We start from the raw sequence: 19,968 nt of genomic DNA on the forward strand, positions 1-19,968 counted from the left end.
ACTGAAGGGGGAAAGGAAGCCAGCCTCATCTCCTGACAGCGCTAGGAGAATCCCTGGGGCTCACAACAGGTAGGCAATCCTACACCATCTGCACTACATAGGCAGCCATTTAACGAAAGGAGACTTCCCGGGCACCATCACCACATGGAAGCCCCTCTCAGCAATCTGTGACGTGCTCCCCAGCTTGACTGAGGAAACACAAAAGGCTGAGGGAGTAGAGGAGGGTCTTTTAAGGAGTTTAAGTGACGTGTTTCCTGTGTGTGGGGGAGGAGATTCCATCTTGTGATGCTGTCCTGGAAGATGTTATGGGAAATATATATATACATACACACAATATATGTCTTCCTTTTTTGTTTTTACACTTTATTTTTGTCTTCCTTTTTTGTTTTTACACTTTATTTTTTGATGGAGGTCAGGACCTGGTCAGTGGAGAACTGATTGAGACCCCTGTGGAGCCACAGATCGCAATCAGCCATCAAGAGATCACAATACCAGTGATCTGCTACTGCAGGGAAGCACCAGACAGAGGTAGAATAGCTCTGCCCAAGCCTCTGTACCAAATGGGAGTGCAGTGACATCACAACACTTCTGATATAAACATGATGTGGAAGCATTCTGTATACTTTCGCTTTTACAGTACACTCCTAAGGAGCAATTGATAAAAACATCCGAAGTCCAGGATCTGATTGTTTCACAGCCAACAGTTACTGATGATCACTGGTGCAGTTTTAAATCAACACTGGGACAAATAACCGCTGTCCCAACAGCTTTTTAAAATGGCAGCTGGGAATCAAGATGTTAAATTTATTTTATTTTTTTGCAAGTAATGTATCAGAATTTCACCTGGCATCAGTCTCTTACGGTCCCTGTAGGACAGGGGTGGGCAACTCCGGTCCTCCAGCTGCGCTTTAACTACAAATTGCAACATGCTTCTGGGAGTCATGCTGTGCCAGTCTTGCAATGCCTCATGGGACTTGAAGTTCCCCAATAGCTGGAGGGCCGGAGTTGCCCACTCCTGCTGAGGGGCAAGTCTAGAGTGTGAGAGGAAGAAACAGTGCAAGGAGCATGCAGGCAGGAGTGAGCACAGAGATAAGCTCAACACTGTGCTGCTTCTTTTTTCACTGTCCAGTCACAAGTCGGGGTGAGTTTAGGCTGGGTTCACACCTAGGCGTTTTTCCGCGCTTTCATACTCGCGGAAAAACGCTCAAAACAGGGAAATGCCATTATTTTCAATGTGCATGGTTCCCATCTGGGCGGTTTTCCGCGAGTACGAACGTGCGGAAAACCGCCCTACGCCCAAAGAAGTACATGTACTTCTTTGGGGCGTTTTGGTCGGGCGGTTCCATTGGGATACAGCCAAGTATCTCTCGGAAACGCGTGTTTTTTTTACCACGAATCGCGGTAAAAAAATGCGCGAAAAACGTGCATATTCAATCTGCCTAGGTGTGAACCCAGCCTTAGTACAACCTGGGCTCAATGGTGGGTTTGAATGATGCTGACCATTACACTGAGGACATCTAGTGACAAGCCAAAGTACTGCAGGCAGAATCTCTACATTGAAGGCGATGATTGCAGTAAAAACTGATTTTAATGGGATATTTATTTTTACCTATAGTTCTACTTTGAGTTACCAGAAAGTACAACCCGGAATGTTATGACTAAAAGAACCACAAGCCCTCCTCTGAACCATTGCACAGTACTAAAGAGCATTCCCAATACATGAAGTATTCACGTCTCAAGGATTATAATTAGAATCACAGCCCAATACACTCCAGTTCACGTGCACCCCTCCGGGAGAGACCTGCACACACTCTCTGGCAGCACTTCGCCTTCCCGGGCTTTCTCGCTTCCTTCCGCACCACAACCTATCCTGCTAGCCGCGCGCTCCCTCCTCCCCCGGCCCCTAGCACTAACTTTCCGGGCTTCCCCCTTCAGGAAGTTGTCATTGAACTCGCCGGAACATGACATGATTGATTTTCTCTTCAGCCAATAGTGGCGGCGATCATGCAGTCAGGTGACCTGTGGGTGGGGCAGTTGTGAGGTTATCGGTTGTTCCTGTAATGGCGGAGCGTGGGGACTCTGATGCCGAGAGATACAATAATGATATTAGGTAGGTGACACTGGTGGGGACAGTGCATTGCACAGAGGGGTGCGGGTAGCTGTTTGTGCTGGTCGCTCTCAAGTGCTCTCACTTGTGTAATGTGGGATACGTGTGCGGTACACATGTGATGGCAGTATGAATTACCCTCTATGAGAGGGGCCGCAGTGCAAGGCATGCCGGGAAAATAGTTCTATGGGAGCTCTATAAGAACAGCTCAGGCTAATCATGGCTGTACTATCTATCTATATGTATGTACAGTGTACGTATATTACTTACTGCAGCCCTCAGCATCTACCTCTGCCAATGTACATAAAGGGATGTGTGTGTATGGATGGAGTCCTGTATTTATAGACCGTATATAGAGCCATGGGATGCTAATACATTGCAGCTTCCTTTTAGTAGGGACAGTCCTTGCATGCTTTTAGCTACTTTTCTATTGTTTGTACATTACTTTTACTTGTTACAAAAAAAAAGGGGGATTTATCAAAACTGGAGCAGCTGCCCATAGTAACCAATCAGCTTCTCTCTTTCATTGTTAAAGCTTAAGGCTCCATTTACATATAGCGTTTGAGTTTCCTGTGTGGTTTACCGTGCAGAAGACAGTGTGGGCCTAACGTTTTTAATCTGCACGGATTTATTATATAGCCGCGAACATGCGGAATCCGCCATATTATCGCGTTTGTACTATTTTGCGGGCTGCGTGGTTCTGTACCGCGCGGCCGCTGCTAAAGCCTGAACAATGCACATTAAAGTGCATTGTTTTTTCTGTATGGCCGGCCGAATACGTGCGGACAACCGCTCCTGTGTGAATGGAGCATAGCTGAAAAAACTGAAGAGAGAAGTTGATTGGCTTCCATGAGCAACTGCTCCAGTTTTGATAAATCCCCCCCCCGTGTGTTTTCTTCCTCTTTCTATGAGAATACTAACATTGCACAAGCCTTCTCCCTCTAAAATAAAAATGCATCAAGCACGCAGATCTCAGGTCATTTGTAGAATTAAAGATCTATTATGGTGAGTTGTGTTATATTTAATTGCACTTCCTCATATTCAGTAGGCACTGGTGACATAACCAGAGCTTGACACCAGTGCCTTCTGGGCAGATCTCATCGGCAAACCATGAGATTTCTTGCAAGATCTCTTGGTTGGGGGGCTTTTTTGGTTGCCATGGCTTTAGCAGCGTGATTGTCAGCTAACATAATGGTGCTCTCGTCAGTTCCGTGTAGAAACCGTCACAAACTGCGCTAGAGCGTGTACAGTGCGAGATCTGGGACGTATGTCATCAGTGGGCTGGTGCAGAAAACAAGGAAGAAGCCAGTCAGACTCCATTCACATATAGCCTGTGCGGAAGACCGGGCGGCAAGCAAACGCTAAAATCTTTCATCTGCACTGATTCAGCTTGTTAGCAGCTATTACTAGAGCCGCGAACGTGCGGAATCCGTCCAAAAAATCGCACTTGGACTATTTTGCGGGCTGCGTGGTTTTGGACCACGCGGCCGCCACAAAAGTCTGATCAATGCACAATAAAGTGCATTGTTTTTTATGTTTAGAACAGCTCCTGTGTGAATGGAGCCTTACTGATGGCTTTTGTTTTCTTTTTAAAGCGTGGGAAGAGGAGCAGGGTCAGGGCTGACCTGTGGCAGAGTGAAAACAAGTAATACCTCTGTCTTTTGCAGATGCACTTCAGGGCCCTTCATGTTTAATGGCACCCCAAACATGCTTACCAATACGTGTGGGTTATAGCGTGCGGGTGTGAGTGAAGGCTCCTTTTTCTTGCAGAGTCCTATGGAACCACACCTGTGTGCTAGTAAGCTGTGTGTATCACCACAAATACACAGGTACAGCAAGGCAAGATATTCCATTACTTCTCCTCTTCAAGCTAGTAGAATCAACAGTTGCTGGGGTCTGTGCTGTCCCTTGTGATCTTGTACTGGACAGGAAGTTCAGGGAAGCCGAGCTGAGAGAATTGGAGCTGTTCAGAAACATGATGACTGTGTTTGGGCAAAATGTAAACAAATACTTTGCCGGGCAATGTATATTTGTTTGATGTGGATTCATTATAGAAAAAAAATCAGAGTTTAATACTACTTTAATGCTGGTCCCAGCAGCTGCTTATACTTGCTTTCCCTTCCCTACAATGTTATCCATCCACACAAGTGAGGAGAAGAAGCCTTGTCACTGCTTGGAGCTTACGCAGGACTCTTTCTCCACCCCCATGTAAGCACTACGTTTCGTAGTTGCCATCTACTAATGCCAGTGCTCTCACTGGCATTAGTAGGAAGGCAAGTGTGCTAGATGCTCACCATTACCTGGGCATAGTACTGGGCATGTTATTTTGGTTCCTCGTATGAATAAATTGGTGGGGTAATGACGGTAAGTATAAGCAGCTGTGTGGACCAGCTCACTGAAGTGAGCTCGTTGGTTTTTCCTGCTTTAAGCTGGCCATACACTTTATTACAACCATCGCACGACTTTCGTCTTGCGATGGTTGTAAGGTAATTAAAAGCTCGTACGACATGCCCATCTTGGACAGGCAGATCGTACTTGCGATCATCGCAAGCCCGCCCCCCTGAGGGGAGGGCTTCCAATGATTGCAATGCTGAGCGGGCAGTGTGCGGCTTGCACACAGCGGCCCGTGCGGCATTTGTCTTACGAGCACGCCACCAACCCTCCGAAAAGCTTAAAGGAGAACTATGGGGTCAGTGTTTTTCCCCATAGTTCTCCTTAGGGTAACGGGAGGACACAAACTAGCGTCCTCCCGTTACCCTAAGCTCAGTATACCGCGAGCTACAGCTCGCGGTATACTGAGACGCCGCAGCCGGAGCGGATCCCGACGTAGATGACGGGATCCGCACAGCTGCGTGAGTGACAGCTGGCTCTGCCTATCTAGAGGCAGAGCCAGCTGTACCCGCCCCCTCCCCCGTCCGTTCCGCCAGTCAGCGCTGGCAGATCGGAGCGGGGAGAGGGGAATCCAGCCCCTCCCCCTGTCACGGCAGAGAGCCGTGACAGGATCGAGAGGTGAGCGAACCTGGTATGTGTTCGCTCACCTCCCGATCTACTGAGCCGACCTGTGACAGTCTCATTGTCACAGGTCGGCTAGAACTATGAGGTGAGTGGAAATCACTCATCTCATAGTTCTCCTTTAAGATTTTCGGCGGGTTTTCAAACATGCTCGTAAGACAAAAGACGTGCGACCGTACAGTAGAAACGGTCGCACGCCTTCCATACAACTGCCAATTATCGTACGAGCATGGGATTTCCCGCGATTATCGTGCGATAATCTGCAGGTATATGGCCAGCTTTAGGTGCAGTACAGTTCCAGGATATGGCCATGCTGACTGGCAGGGGTTCCTGGATCATTTTCCTGGCTGAGCATTAAATATCCCTTCAAAGCTAGGGCAGATCACGTATATTTCCACTGTTCTTTTAGCTGTGTTTTGGAGTTCAGCAGTATTTTTAAAGATAGAAGTGCTCAAATCAAATGGAAGTGCAAAGGACTTAATTAAACCCTCAAGTGTATGGTGTGTACTTACAAAAAATTTGCTGAGCCATTCATCCTGTAAAACTATATTAACATTCAGTCTGTGCAAATGGAGGCAAAAACGAATGTTAGCATTTTTTCTATCCAGATCGAATGGAATATGAGGAAAATACCATATAATGGCCACTAGTTGGAGCTGGGAAGTATAGAAAATAAAAACGTCTTTCCTATGCTCTGCAACTTCATCTACTGGACGAAATTTGATATTTTGCTGATATTAGCATTTTTTTTTCTAGGTTGAATGTATTGACAATACCTTTGTCTCAATAATCACAGAAAAAATGTACATGCAGTTTTCGCAGGGTGAAGGGCTCTACAAATTCCTCATAAATACACCCTTTTTTGTCTTCAGAGGTTAAGACACAAACGTCTCTGCCATTTAAAAGAGAACTATGGGGTAACCTTTTTATCCCATAGTTCTCTTTAGGGTCACAGGAGGACATATACTAACGTCCTCCCGTGACTCCAAGCTCAGTATATGGTGGGCTATTGCCCGCCATATACTGAGAGCGCCGCAGCCGGGATGGCTCCTGACAATACTGTCGAGATCCACCCAGCTGGCTGTTTGACAGTGGGCTCTGCCCATCTAGGAGGCAGAGCCAGCTGTGCCCGCCCCCTCCCCTGTCCGTTCCTCCAGTCAGCGCTGGAGGATCGGAGCGGGGAGGAATCCCTGTGCGGAGTGGTGACTGACAGTCACGGCTCTCTGCAGGGAGATGATTGGGAAGTGAGCGAGCGACAGTATGTGTTCGCTCACTTCCCGATCAATAGAGCCGACGTGTGACGGTTTCAGTGTCACAGGTCGGCTCTAACTATGAGGATGAGTGGAAATCACTCACCTCACATATGCTGACAGCGCAGAGGCGCGCTGTGTCCGGGATGGATCATGACAATGTCGGGATTTTCCCCGCTGCCTGATTGACAGATGACTCTGCCTCTCTAGCTTCAGTGTCACACATCGGCTCCAATTATGAGATGAGTGCATTTCACTCTCCCCACAATACTCCTTTTAAATTAAACATGTCACATCAGAAATATTGAATTGAATATTGAAGTTTTGGCTTCAGAAGTCTGATTTACTAAACAGAATACTTATATTACGGATTTGCATTCTAATTTGCTGCATGTGTGTTCCTGGTCATTAATGATATGCCCTAAGGCTTGGTAACTGAGGTCTGGACCTTTCATTTCTGTTATGACAGGTGTATATTACGTGTTTTACAGCCAGTAAATCTACCTGGACAGGTCTTCCTATTAGACTTAAAGGAGAACTATGAGGTGAGTGATTTCCACTCACCTCATAGTTCTAGCCGACCTGTGACAATGATACTGTCACAGGTCGGCGCAGTAGATCGGGAGGTGAGCGACCACATACCGGGTTCGCTCACCTCTCGATCCTGTCACGGCTCTCTGCCGTGACAGGGGGAGGGGCTGGATTCCCCTCTCCCCGCTCCGATCTGCCAGCGCTGACTGGCGGAACGGACGGGGGAGGGGGCGGGTACAGCTGGCTCTGCCTCTAGATAGGCAGAGCCAGCTGTCACTCACGCAGCTGGGCGGATCCCGACGTCCAGGTCGGGATCCGCTCCGGCTGCGACATCTCAGTATACCGCGAGCTGTAGCTCGCGGTATACTGAGCCTAGGGTAACGGGAGGACGCAAGTTTGTCCTCCCGTTACCCTAAGGAGAACTATGGGGAAAAACACTGACCCCATAGTTCTCCTTTAAGAGAATCTATACAAATGGGCCAATTTATAACCAAGAGTGATTCGCATGATGGCCTGTGTTTTACAGCCCTTTTATAAAACAGATACAGTCAAATCAAGTCCCACCGCAGTCCTGACCGAGAAGCCCCATACAATGTGTGTGGGTGCTGAAGTGGCCACAGATGGCCACTGTCCGGTCCCTTCATCAGGCAAGCAAAAGTGATAAAGCTGACCTTTATCACTTTTGTTTGCCTGATGAAGGGACCGGACAGGTTCCGAAACGTTGCCACGCATGGTGATATGACCTGTGAGAATGAATAAAAGGATTTTGTTTTGAAGGAAACTTGGAGTGCTGGTGACCATTTTTCTGTTTTGCTTTTATAAAACAGGGATGCCCGATTCTTATCGCCCAACGTTCGTAACATGAAGTTCCATCTGTCGGGCAGGTGGTTCTTTTTTGTCTACAATTAGCCCTTTTTTTTTTAACTCACCTTTCATTGATTTATATTAAGCTCTGCTGCTTTCAGACCCCCAAAGCCAGTAGATAACCGTGCACATTTGTAAAGCACACCGCCAAGCATTATAAAATGTATGCAGCTTCTTTTTTTTTTTATACATTTTAAAGCAGCTGTATTGTCGCGAAACAGCCATAATGCTGCTTTTTTAAATAGACCCCTAAGTGAAGAAGGAGGCTGTCATTGATAACTTCTCCTACTAGTTCCCTGGCTGCCACCACTGATCGGATGACTTCACTCACTCACTGGAACCAGTATGCACATCTGCAGTTTTGACTTCTCCTTTTTTCCTGATCTGCATTCTTGCTCTGGGTCTGACACTAAGTATTAATGCCAAAAACAGCCAGGCAACTAGTATTTAGGAAAGAGGTCATCAATGACAGCTAGTGTATTCACTGCAGATGTCCTTTTATTCCCTGCACAGCAGCAGACCAGGAGAAGTAAGTATAGTATCCTCAGCCAGTCAGAATTGTATTCATTTACATAGTGCTGTTTACTGGATGGAAGAATGCAGTAGTGCTTTTGTTAATGTGCTTTTACTTCTTCATTGTCCAAACAGACTGGGGTGGGTTCTGCATCAAGCTGCACCACTTAACGTACACATGCCACTTTTAGGATAGCAAGAAATAGGCTTAGTAATGAAGATTGGTCACCAGAAGCTTTAGATTGTGTTTTACCATTGCATATATTACCAAAGGTCCTGATGCCTGCTGGTTCCTGGTTTGGATGGATGGATTGGTGTTTTGATTTTATACACTTTGTCTTCCTTCACATGAACTATTATCTTGTCATTATATTATCTTGAAGTTATAAGCATTGCAGTTACATTTGTTGATCTCATTTTAGGATGGCACAGCAGCAGCAGCAACAGCAACAGCAGGCTCTGCGATTTCGTGGTCCTACACCTCCACCTGCTGGTGTTTTAAGAGGCCCTCCTCCTCTCCTGCGTCCACCTCCTCCTTTCAGTATGATGCGAGGACCTCCGCCGCCACCCCGGCCTCCATTTGGACGTCCTCCTTTTGATCACAACATGCCACCAATGCCACCGCCTAGTGGCCTACCACCTCCAATAGCTCATCCTCATCTTCAGGTAACTCTTTAAAGATTGTCTAAATTGCCTTGGAAAATGCCTTTCAGTGCTATTCCTGCCTGTCACCTGTTAGAAGCTGTTTCTGTCCAGTTGCATGTCCTCTGATTAGCTTTGGGACATTGCAAAATCCACACACACCTTTCCTGTGATCACATTTCGGCACCTAGGGTGTTTGAGAAATGAGCATAGCATTGAGAATTCTTGGAGACTATTTCCTGATATAACACCCAAAAAGATGCAGTAATTTAAAAAAATGAAGATGTGACATGATACCACTACACTTTTGTCAGGTGGGAGGCTTGGGCATTGCTGATGCAGCTTTGTCCAGTCTGTCCCTGCATAAGATCCAACTTCCAGCAAGTTACCAATATAATAGCTCCCAGCAATTTATACCGGAAGTCAAATTGAGTTTTAGTTTAAGCCTGTTCTAGAAATTGCATGTTCCAAAAAATAATGTAGAAAGTTCAACAGTTTAAGAGGAAGGAGTTCTTGTATTTCATATAAAACATTTACCTTGAAAGTACAAGAAATAAATACATTTGAATACTGGACTGCTAGAAAATTGCTGTTGCATTAAAAGGGCTTTGTAGCAATGGAGGTGGTGGGTGCCTCAGTGTTTGGCATCCCTCTTCCTCTCAGCCAATAGATGTACCCCTCCTCCCCCTTCTCCTAGGAAAACACACAATGTGTGCAAAGCCTACAGGGGCTGGAGGACAGACTGGCCTCTACAAGCTGCATGGTGGAGTAGCTGATATCACCAGAGGGTGACCAGAGAGTCCAGAAACTCTAGGCTCAGCTTCTTCCCCTTGCTACATGTCCCTCCGTAAGTGACCAGGGACGGGGGCAGTGGTGGAATATGCAGGGTCAGAGTTGCTAGCTGGCAGAAAGATGTATTGTCTGGGGTGATGAGGTTCAGTGTCAGGGGTGTTTGCAAAGCAGGAAGGTTCAGAATCAGGGCTGCTTTGCTGGGAGGCAGGAAGGATCAGAGTCGGGGGTGCAGAAAGGAGGTCAGTGGTAGAGGTGCTAGGTGGCAGGGATTCAGAGTGCCAAGCGTACTGGGTTTTCAAAGTCCCAAATAAAAAGCTATCTATTTGTAAGTCTGAAGGGAACACCTCCCGAGTGCCACCTTATATGGTGTAGGCTCCTATGCCATATCGCCGATCTAAGGTAGGTGTAAGGATATTTAGCAAGCATTGGGAAAGGAGGTCAATAAGGTTGTTATTTGAAAGTATAGTTAGCCTTCAGACCTCCATCAGACTTTTTTTTTTGTTAGGGCTGCAACTAATAATAATTTTTCATAATCGATTAGTTGGCGGATTTATTTTTTCGATTAATTGGATTAAAAAAAACTGTATAAACACCATCCTTAATTTAAAATAAAATACACAAGTGCAGTGTTACAAACATAAAGTTTACTTCAGAATAAAACTGCATGCACAATTTTTTGCAATCGCAATGAACTGTAACGCACGGCACTGCGGTACCGTGCGTTCCAGTGTAGGCTATCACACTGTGGGTGGAAGGAGCTTTTGGGGTGCCAAGATTCCGCAGACAGCAACTGAATGTAAATACAACAGGCAGTGGACTGGTGCAATAGCCAGCCTGCTATTGACCATTTCAAGTTGCAATAGCCAGTAGCAGGCTGACTATTGCACCCGCTCACTGCTTACTGTGCCCTCCTTCCACCAATGAAGAGAGAGCTAGGGAATCCAACCAACTAATTGATAATGAGAATAGTTGACAACTATTTTTCTTATCGATTGGTTACCGCCTTACTTTTTGATGATGGGCGGTTTACCTCAATGTTAACACAAGGCGCTCAATGCTATTCATTTAGAATGGCACCCCAATGCACAAGTATAGTAGGTACCAAGGACTTGCACTGCAGCACAAGATACTGCACCTGCCTTGCAAACTGGTGCAAATCTGCTTTTTTTTGTTGCCATGATTTGGCAGCCCATTGTTGATTAAATGACTGCCTTAATTCAACACACGTATAGGGCTGCAACAACTAATCGATTAAATCGATTATGAGAATAGTTGGCAACTATTCTCATTATCGATTAGCGAGAGATTCTTTTAATGCAACCAATCGATTAATCATAAAAAAAATAATAATCGGGCAATAATAAAAAAAACATCGTTAGCTGCAGCCCTACACACGGATATGTGTGTCTTTATGTGAGTGTAAAGGCCACATTTTTGGGGATAAAGAAGGGAAAGGTTGGACCCTCTGTCAAGTTTGTATTGCTGTCTGTGTCCCCGTTGGGGAGATTCTCCACTTTGTCCTGGTGACCATTCTCACTAAGCCAGAAAGTGAAGGTATAATCCAGAACATTTAGAGTTTTCATCAGAGCAAGAGTTGAGAGGAAATTCCCCCGTGGGGGCATCTGTTCTTATGGTTAGTCTTTAGTATTAGAATTTTTCACTTTGAATAGATTTCCTCTCATTTCTTATTATTCAAATTTTTGAATTGCTTCCCACTGCTTGTGTGAGTTCAGTAGAACACCATAAGCTATCCAACCAGAAGACTGATCTGTCTCCTGGCCCCCGTAATGGTCTATGAGGTTCTACTGTGTATTTGTAGTATTTGGTGACAGTGCAGCTGATCATCTCTAACCTCCAGCAGCACTATCACTAAATGCCATATCTGTTGTGGGGGTAGTTTAGTCTTTGGGATAAGCCAAAATGGCACCTGCACTCCGCAGTAGCGGCAGGAAGGTAATACAAATGTGTAATTACTATGAATATGTGGTATCAACGCCATTTAAATGTAGACAAGGTCCATCCACAATGACCATGTTCAGTGGGAAGCACATCCAGAGGGGTCCCTGCAACAGGCGAGTCTGTGTTGCAATAGGACATGACATTTTAATTTCCAGGCCACATCAGATCATACCACCTCCTACTTGCCAACTTCTGCTGCGTCTAACACAGGCACTGTAATCTCTGGCCTGACAGGTCACACCACCAACCCTCCTCCCGACCTCTGTTGCTAGCCAAGAGGATTGCAACTGGAGTTGCAGCTGACCACTCCTCATAGAGACACCACTGTGCCGGCTTTCCCCTTCTCACCACTGTGGTTGGAACCTCCCCATTACTGCACATTCACACAAACACTCTGCACCAATGGCTGCCTCTGTGCCGGCTGCCACTGTATTGATGCATTATGCATGCCTGTTCTCTTTTCCACTTCATTGACACATCCTTCCGTATTCAGCCTGTTCAATAAATGAGCGCACATATATATATATATAATTTGGTTTTCTCATATTTATCCCCAGGTCCCAACAATGATGTTGGATGATCTGGTTGACATTTGCTTTTACTGCATGAGCATAAATGCTCACATAAGTGATTCACAATTTTAGCATAAGGTTGATTACGAAAGCTAAAAGGCAAGAGATGCAGAACGGAGACATCTCACAAATGCTAAAAATGCTCTAGGGAGGCAAAGGCTCAGGGACTCAAGTGGTTAATGACTGCTACATTTTAAACAGGCATATCAAAAGATAAGGGGGAGGCCAGTGAACTTTAGACACAGTTGGAATCTTGGCAGAGCCAGTTTGTAAAGCAGGCTAGCTAAGTTGGCAGCTGCACGTGTAACTTCTTTGCTGGCAAACAATTTATTTGTATTTTCTATATGTACAGTAAGTGGATGTTTGATTCTGTATCTTGAGTGCATTTGGTTTACTTTTAACCATTTCATGGTTGTTTTTACTTAGAGACCCCCGTTTATTCCTCCACATATTGGAAGTATGCCACCTCCAGGAATGCTGTTCCCACCAGGGATACCACCGGTGTCTTCACCTGCTTCAACACCAAATCCCAGTCCTAACACTGTGCCTACACAGGCACCAACACTGCCACCAAATGAGGAAATCTGGGTGGAGAATAAGACCCCAGATGGCAAGGTTTGTAATCTACTCATGTTGATACATTTTTGGTAATGGTTCTAGATTTCTGATTTAAAGTAAAGTGACTAAAAAAACAAACAAAGCATATGAGCTTTAAACCATAATGTGCTACCATACACAGCAGACTTGCCAACCAAAGTTATCACCTTCAGTGCTGCACTGCTCCTTCACCAACGCTTCCATCTTCATCCCAGTATTCTGGGTTTCGAGTCTTCACCTGCTTGATTGGTTGGGCCATGATGACCTGACTCCCGCTGTACAGGAGTTACTTCTTCTCGGCATGCCAGTTCTGTGCGCTGATCTGCACATACACAGCTCAGGGTACAGAAATAATAAATGGTAGAAATCTGCATTTTTTTTTATTTTACTTCCACTTTAAGTAGTTACATGTTTATAGTGATGCAAAGAGGATCACTCTAACTGTTAGGCTCACCATACACCATATTACAACCTGACCAAAATCTGAGCGCCTAATCTATCCAATCAGCTTTTATACAATCTAGCAAGCCTTTGCACTACATAGTTGTTGGCAGATCTACAGGAGATTATAACATGTGTAGTGAGCTTTAGAATTGACCTTCAAATTTTGGTTAGATGCGCAGTGGTTTAAGCTGCTTGAAGCTTAAAGAAGAACTCCTGACAAATGACAATAACTCTTGCAGTAGGGGTTACCCCGGCACTGCAAATTTTAAGTGCTTATTTTGGTCTAGGGTCTAAAATAAAAAAAGATATACCTACTAGAGGTGCACCGAAATGGAAATGTCAAAACCGAAATAAAAATAATTTCAGACCAAAAATGTTTTTTATATAGATTGTTTACAAATGTTATTTCTTTTTTATACACTTTACATTTTTTTATTTTTATTCATTTTTTATTAAATATTTTTTACTTTTATTTTTAGGGGCTTTGGGGAAATATTAGGGGTCTAAACAGACCCCTTATATTTCCCTTTTAAAAGAGATTGAGGACACAGAGTCCTCAATCTCTTTTTCGGTACCCCCTGTTATAAATGAACAGGAATCCTCTGAGTGTTCCTGTTCATTCATAACTTGAGTACATAGTATGTTCACTATAACCACAATCATGAATGAACAGGAGGTGATGTAGATCACTTCCCATTCATTCATAATTGAGGATATATAGTAAACATACCATAGCCTCAATTATCTACACTCAGCGATCACTGAGTGTTTGCACTCACTCTCCATCCTGACAGCTGTCACAGGATGCGGGGCGGTGCAGGGAGGAGAGTTCAGCCTCCTGTGACAGCGTGTGCTGTCTCCGCCCCCATACCGCTCTGCCGGACTGCGATAGGCTGATTGGTGCAGGGAGGGGAGATGCCGGGCGCTCACAGCGCTCGGCCGGCAGTCAAACTTTCTCTCCTCCCCACTGGGACACAGAGCAGCGCCCAGTGGGGAGGAAAGAAAGCAGGGATGCGCCGCTGTATCAGCAGGAAAATTGCACTTTCTGCATTTTCCAAAAGTGCAATTTTCGGCCAATATGTTTTGGCGGCCGATATATCGGTGCATCCCTAATACTCGCCTGAACCTCTGTCCTGCTTGGTTGCTAGACTGGTCCCCAGAGCCTCTCTGCTCCGGCAGTCTAATGACCACTTGAGTCATCAAGTCTAATACAGTTTATTAGACCTGAATCCGCCGAGGGACATTCCACTGCCGGGGTGGAAGGTGACACAGGCTGCGGGGATCGGCCTAACAGCCAGGCGGGTCCAAGGATCGGGTGAGTATATATTTTTTTTTATTTTAGACCCTAGACCAAAACAAGTAGGTTACCCCACTTCAAGGGTTAATTTGTCATCTGTTCAAATGATTGTCACTGTTGCTTGCTTTCCCTTTACATGTTGACCAGTTGGGTGCCTGCCCCCTGCAGTCTTCAGCTTTTTTCAGCCTTTGCATGCCTCCATAATGTGACTGACTGCAGATTCAAATGAATCTTCACAAGCTGTGCTTCGTAGCATCTTTGAGGCAGTGTTAGTCTGTAAGGTGCAGGTAGGCAGGATAAGGAATTTACAATTACAATGCCAAAGAAAACAAATTGAGCAATATTTTAAGTTTGGCATGCAAAATGAAATTGAACGACTCTCTGCCCAAGCCCTGCGAATAAAATCCTCTGACGTAATCAGTGCAGAGGTGGGAATTATAGATAATGTAGTTTCCCAGCAGGCACATGTCACTGGAAAGTAGCAAAAAGAACCCATCTACATCTCCTTTCTATGCACAGTCTCTCTGATTGCCTGTGATGATGTCACTGCTATCTTTCCATGGTATTTTCTCTCTTTACGCAGGCATTAGGATGTAGAAATTGCATTTCTGTCCTTTGGGACAAATAACTGAAAGTAATTGTGTTTGGAGTTCAGCTTTAACTAGTGCATAGTATCCCAGCTAGTGCTATACCAATATCCCTATATTGTAAATAACTATATGTAATTTTATCATAAATACATAAAACACACAGCATCTGAAGTACCGTATATACTCGAGTATAAGCCGTCCCGAATATAAGCCGAGGTACCTAATTTTAGCCAAAAAAACCTTTGCCTGTATCATATTGGAATTTATAAACTAAGACGTTACTACATGCTATACAAGTATCATATGTACTTAATAGTGCTGTCAAAAGGTGCTCAAAAGGTATTTAACTCCTGGCGTTCTCGGATCCACATCCACTTCTTCAGAGGAATAGGGTGACATGAAAGCGTTTCTGTAAGGAATATTACCTTATAAGAAAATGTCCACTATTTAGGTAATGTATTCTGTTTGTTAAATCTTTTATGTGTATTTGAGCAGTCTCCTGTTGTACATCCACCCTGATGTGTCATGGTCATATAAATCCGTACTCTAAGCAATGTTTGGGGCTAGAGAGGCAAAGATTGTTCCCCATCTATACCCAATAACATACCCCCTCCCTCTCTCTATGGCCCCCTCACCAACTGGCTCCGGCTCTAAAAACTAGCGCTCAGACAGAATTTACAAATAGAAGGTGGGAGGAAATAAATCCACCACATACTCCCCAGCAGTAAGGAGATCGTTGGTCACCTTTGACAGGAACAGGTCAGTGGTATAAGCACAGAGTGAGGAAGAGCACAAATCCCTTTAAATTTGGGCAAGTCAAGAAGTGGCCGCATAAGATTTGCAGTGTTCTGCTAGCCCACGCTACAGAGCTGTAATTCTGAGCAAGTATCTTTCGTAGAAACCCCTTTAAAATGTGTGACGATGGTCTTTACCACCATCAAGCAGGTGGATTATATGCTTGGCAAACCAGCACCAAGAACTGGCTTCCTCTTATGAGTGGAGCCGCTGCAGTGACAGCTTCCTGTGTTACACTGTGTCTGATATCAGGATGCCTAGTGTCGTACACATTTACATTGTGCTGAGAGTGTAGCATCATCATTTTACTGTTGGAAAAGTAAATGCCTTTTAACTGTGTGTGTTTTTTACTTCAGATCAATTGTTTTATTTGAACTATGCTTCCTTCCTAGGCATATTTTTACAATGCTCGAACCCGTGAATCTGCATGGAGTAAACCGGATGGAGTAAAAGTTATCCAGCAATCAGAACTGACTCCATTAATGTCCCAAGCTCAGGCTCAAGTAGTTCAAGCCCAGGCTCAGGCACAAGCTCAGGCACAAGCTCAGGCGCAATCCCAACCTACTCATATGCAGAATGCTAGTGCTGCCTCTACAACAAGTAGTAGCCCTTCATTAATGGTATCGACGTCGGCAACTTCAGGCAGTCAGTCGTCTTCAACTAATACTTCCACATCAAGCTCTGTCCCACAAGTGGTACCTAGTAAGTTACGATTCCTTTATATAGTTTCTTTTTTAAAGCTAACATCTTTAGCTTCTATATCTACTTTCATTAGGCTTCTAGAGGGTCATGCTTATGTAGATCTGCTTGCTTTGAAAGCCATCAAAAGCTATCAAAACCTTCATTAATTGCACCGGTTTATGACAGCATAATTTTAATTCCAAATGAAAGATTTTTTCCTAAGATTTATTCCTAAGATGTTGCTCAAGTCATAAACAACTCGCTTTTGTCAGTCTGGTAAAGTGACCACAAAATACCAACTTCCCAAGCTACATTTATGTCTTTTGTGTAGCTATTGATACTTCTATCTGACCAGGGACATGTAAATGAACAGACATAAAATTTCTAGAGTAAAAATATTGCTTGTACTTTACATTGCACTGTAAATACACTCATACTATAGATAGGAATACATACTTTACATCATTGCATCAGATCTTAATCACACCTTGCAATGCCTTTAACATATCAGAGTATTTTGTGTTAACAAACCATTTATTCCTTCCTAACAGGTTCGTCCGCTCCTGAGCAATCCATGACTGTTTCTGTGACAACCTCATCCTCAGTCAGTATGGCAGCATCTCTGCCCACAGTCTCGTCAGTGCAAGCCCTGTCTCAGCCTCTATCCCATACATTGCCCCCAACGGTTCCTCATCCTACAGCAGCAATCCAAGCTTTCCCTCCTGTTATGGTACCCCCTTTTCGAGTGCCCCTTCCCGGCATGCCTATACCACTGCCAGGTGAAGTATAACTCTTTTGTTATTTTAGCTATGACCTCAACACAAATAGTTTCTTATATTTATATACTCAAACTTCACATGAAAACTATATATAGAGTTCTAGAAAGGTGGTCGATTCTAAAGAGTTTTGCTTTTTATTTTCTACCTTCTGGTTTGATTTCTTTAACCATGTTAGGCTTCATATGTGCTGCCACACAGCAAAAATATCTGAATGTCTTAGGGCTCAGTCACACTAGATGCAGTGCGTTCCGACCCGATTTTGGCCAGAACGCACTGCCTCGCATTGCGGCCGGCTCACTTTTTTTAGTGGGGCAGAAGGGGGCGTGGTGGGCCATTCAAGTGAATGGCGCCGTAGCCACGCCCCCCGGCCGTAATGCAATCCGCCGCACGGGATCGCAAGGCACATTGTGCCTGCGGTGCGATCAAAATGCTGCAAGCAGTGCGTTCTGGCCAAAATCGGGCCGGCACGCACTGCATCTAGTGTGACTGAGCCCTTACATTTTGATCTAAGTGAATTGCTAGGATAATGCAAGTGCTATCTGAAGGTAGATTTTCCATATTTGACCAACAGTTTCAGACACTTGGGTTACCATTAGAATTTTTGAAGGAACATTTACTTGCACTCTGTGGTTTCCACTTGTGTTTAGGGTGTCTAGAATTTTGCTAGTTCCTGGCTAGTGTCAAAGTGGCATTTAAGGGAATATACTGTATATATGTTTTTGAATAAGTGGGGCAGGGTTAGACCCTCTGTCAGGGTCTGAGACAGAAAGTAATGGGAAATCCCAAATTTCAAGTTGTCATCAGGGCAAGACATTAGGGGTAAAGCCTGCGATTGGGACACATTAGAATGGCAACTATCTAAGATGGGAATTCCAATTTCATTCCCTCAAGGAAGTAAATGGAATTCTCCCAAGCAGGACACACGCAGACAAAAATAACCTTTTTCTTTAAAATCTAAAACTAAAGAAACATTTTAGATTTACATACACTTTAATTGTGTGGTTCTATTACTGTAGATCTGGCATGTCAAACTCTATTAAGTGGGCCAAACTGAGCAGAACCGATCTTCATCAAGGGTGCATTGTATCAATTGAGGGTTGCACTTTAAATTCGGAAAGAGATTATAGCACTTTGGTAGTTTAAAATGTAAATATACTCGTCTCCCCTACATTGATGCAACGTGCACAAGCTCCCTTGCCATTGCCAACACTTTTGCCTGGTCCTCCTTCGGGTTCGAGATCTTTGGCCATCTTGATTGGCCGTGCTGGGATGACTTAAAGTGACACAGGAGTTAAAGCTTTAAAATGCATTCAAGTACCCTTACTATTAGCAAAAATGTATCTTATTTGTGTATCACTCAGCTGTAGATCTTCAAATCATCTCTGGATTCATGCTCACGCTGTCCTCCCTTCTGGAGGGGGGCTACTTTTGTTCCCCATGGTCCCTGTATGCGTTGTAAAGTAGTCACAGCTCCATAGCTCGCTCCCCTGATGGACTACAATCTCAATATAAATTAGTAAATTAAACCTGAGATGGTAGTTTATAATGGGAGCAAATTTACAACACACACAGGGACCATAGGGAACAGAAGTAGCCACCCTCCAGAAGGAAGGTCAGTGTCGGCACCAAATCGGAGATGATTTGAGGATCTACAGCTGAGTGATACACAAATAAGATACATTTTTTTTGTTAATCATTATGGTAATTGAATGCATTTTTTAAGATTTTATCTCCAGAGTTTAGTGTCACTTTAATTTTTTGTGCATGCGTGGAAGCTCATTTCATCCTGTCATATGCCAAAATTGTACACTGAACTACATATGCGCAGCTCAGTGTACATTGTCAATAAGAGGGCAAGCAGGCAGGTTAGAGTCCTGCAGTATGCAATAAAAAACCTACCTGGTTGCCTTTTTCAGTTTTTCTCAAAGGTTAATACTTTAACATGATAAACACTACTGCATACAACCTGTTATAGCAGAGAAGAGGCCATACCTCGTCTCCAAGTATTGAGCAGAAAAATTAAGTATGGAAGTGTAGCTTTTGTTAAATGGAGAACAGCTGGCTCCTCTTTTAATAAATACTCTTAAACCACTGAGGGCCGCAAAGAAGGTGCAAGACGGCCACATGTGGCTCAAAAAACACCAATTTGACATGCTTGTATTAGATGTGATTAGGAGAGAGCAGAATACCATGTAAAATATGAGGGGGGAAAAATGACTGAGAAATAAAGAACTACAAGTAGTAGGTAACTATTTAATACCTAATTACTTTTGAATACCTAATGAGAAAACTGTTGTGAAATATAAAAACACAAATGCCGGTAACATCACAGCCTCCTTGTCTTGTAATATCTCTAAGTGACTGGAGGTGGCAGTGTTCTATCATGTAATCCTAAGCACGGATTGTTCAGATATGAAAACCAATTATTAGGGATGCACCGAAATGACATTTTTAGGGCGAAACCGAAAATTACAATTTTTTTTCCCCCCCAACCTTTTTTCAAACTTTTTTTAAAAATATTTCTTAATTATTATTTTTTTTTT

At 44.2% G+C, this 19,968-nt stretch overlaps 1 protein-coding gene across 1 annotated transcript in view; it reads left to right on the forward strand.

Moving 5' to 3' along the window:
• Positions 1-2,027: 2,027 nt before the first annotated feature.
• Positions 2,028-19,968, forward strand: part of TCERG1 (transcription elongation regulator 1) — a gene marked incomplete at its 3' end in the record, with an annotated part of 30,392 nt that continues 12,451 nt past the window's right edge. The window contains exons 1-5 of the mRNA XM_018561653.1: positions 2,028-2,110; positions 8,700-8,943; positions 12,669-12,857; positions 16,358-16,667; positions 17,198-17,425. Coding sequence (XP_018417155.1) covers positions 2,061-2,110; positions 8,700-8,943; positions 12,669-12,857; positions 16,358-16,667; positions 17,198-17,425 — 1,021 coding nt within the window. The remainder of the gene's footprint in view (positions 2,111-8,699; positions 8,944-12,668; positions 12,858-16,357; positions 16,668-17,197; positions 17,426-19,968) is intronic.

The sequence above is a fragment of the Nanorana parkeri genome, unplaced genomic scaffold, assembly GCF_000935625.1.
Source record: "Nanorana parkeri isolate BGI_ZX_2015 unplaced genomic scaffold, ASM93562v1 scaffold536, whole genome shotgun sequence".
NCBI classification, from domain to species: Eukaryota; Metazoa; Chordata; class Amphibia; order Anura; family Dicroglossidae; genus Nanorana; species Nanorana parkeri.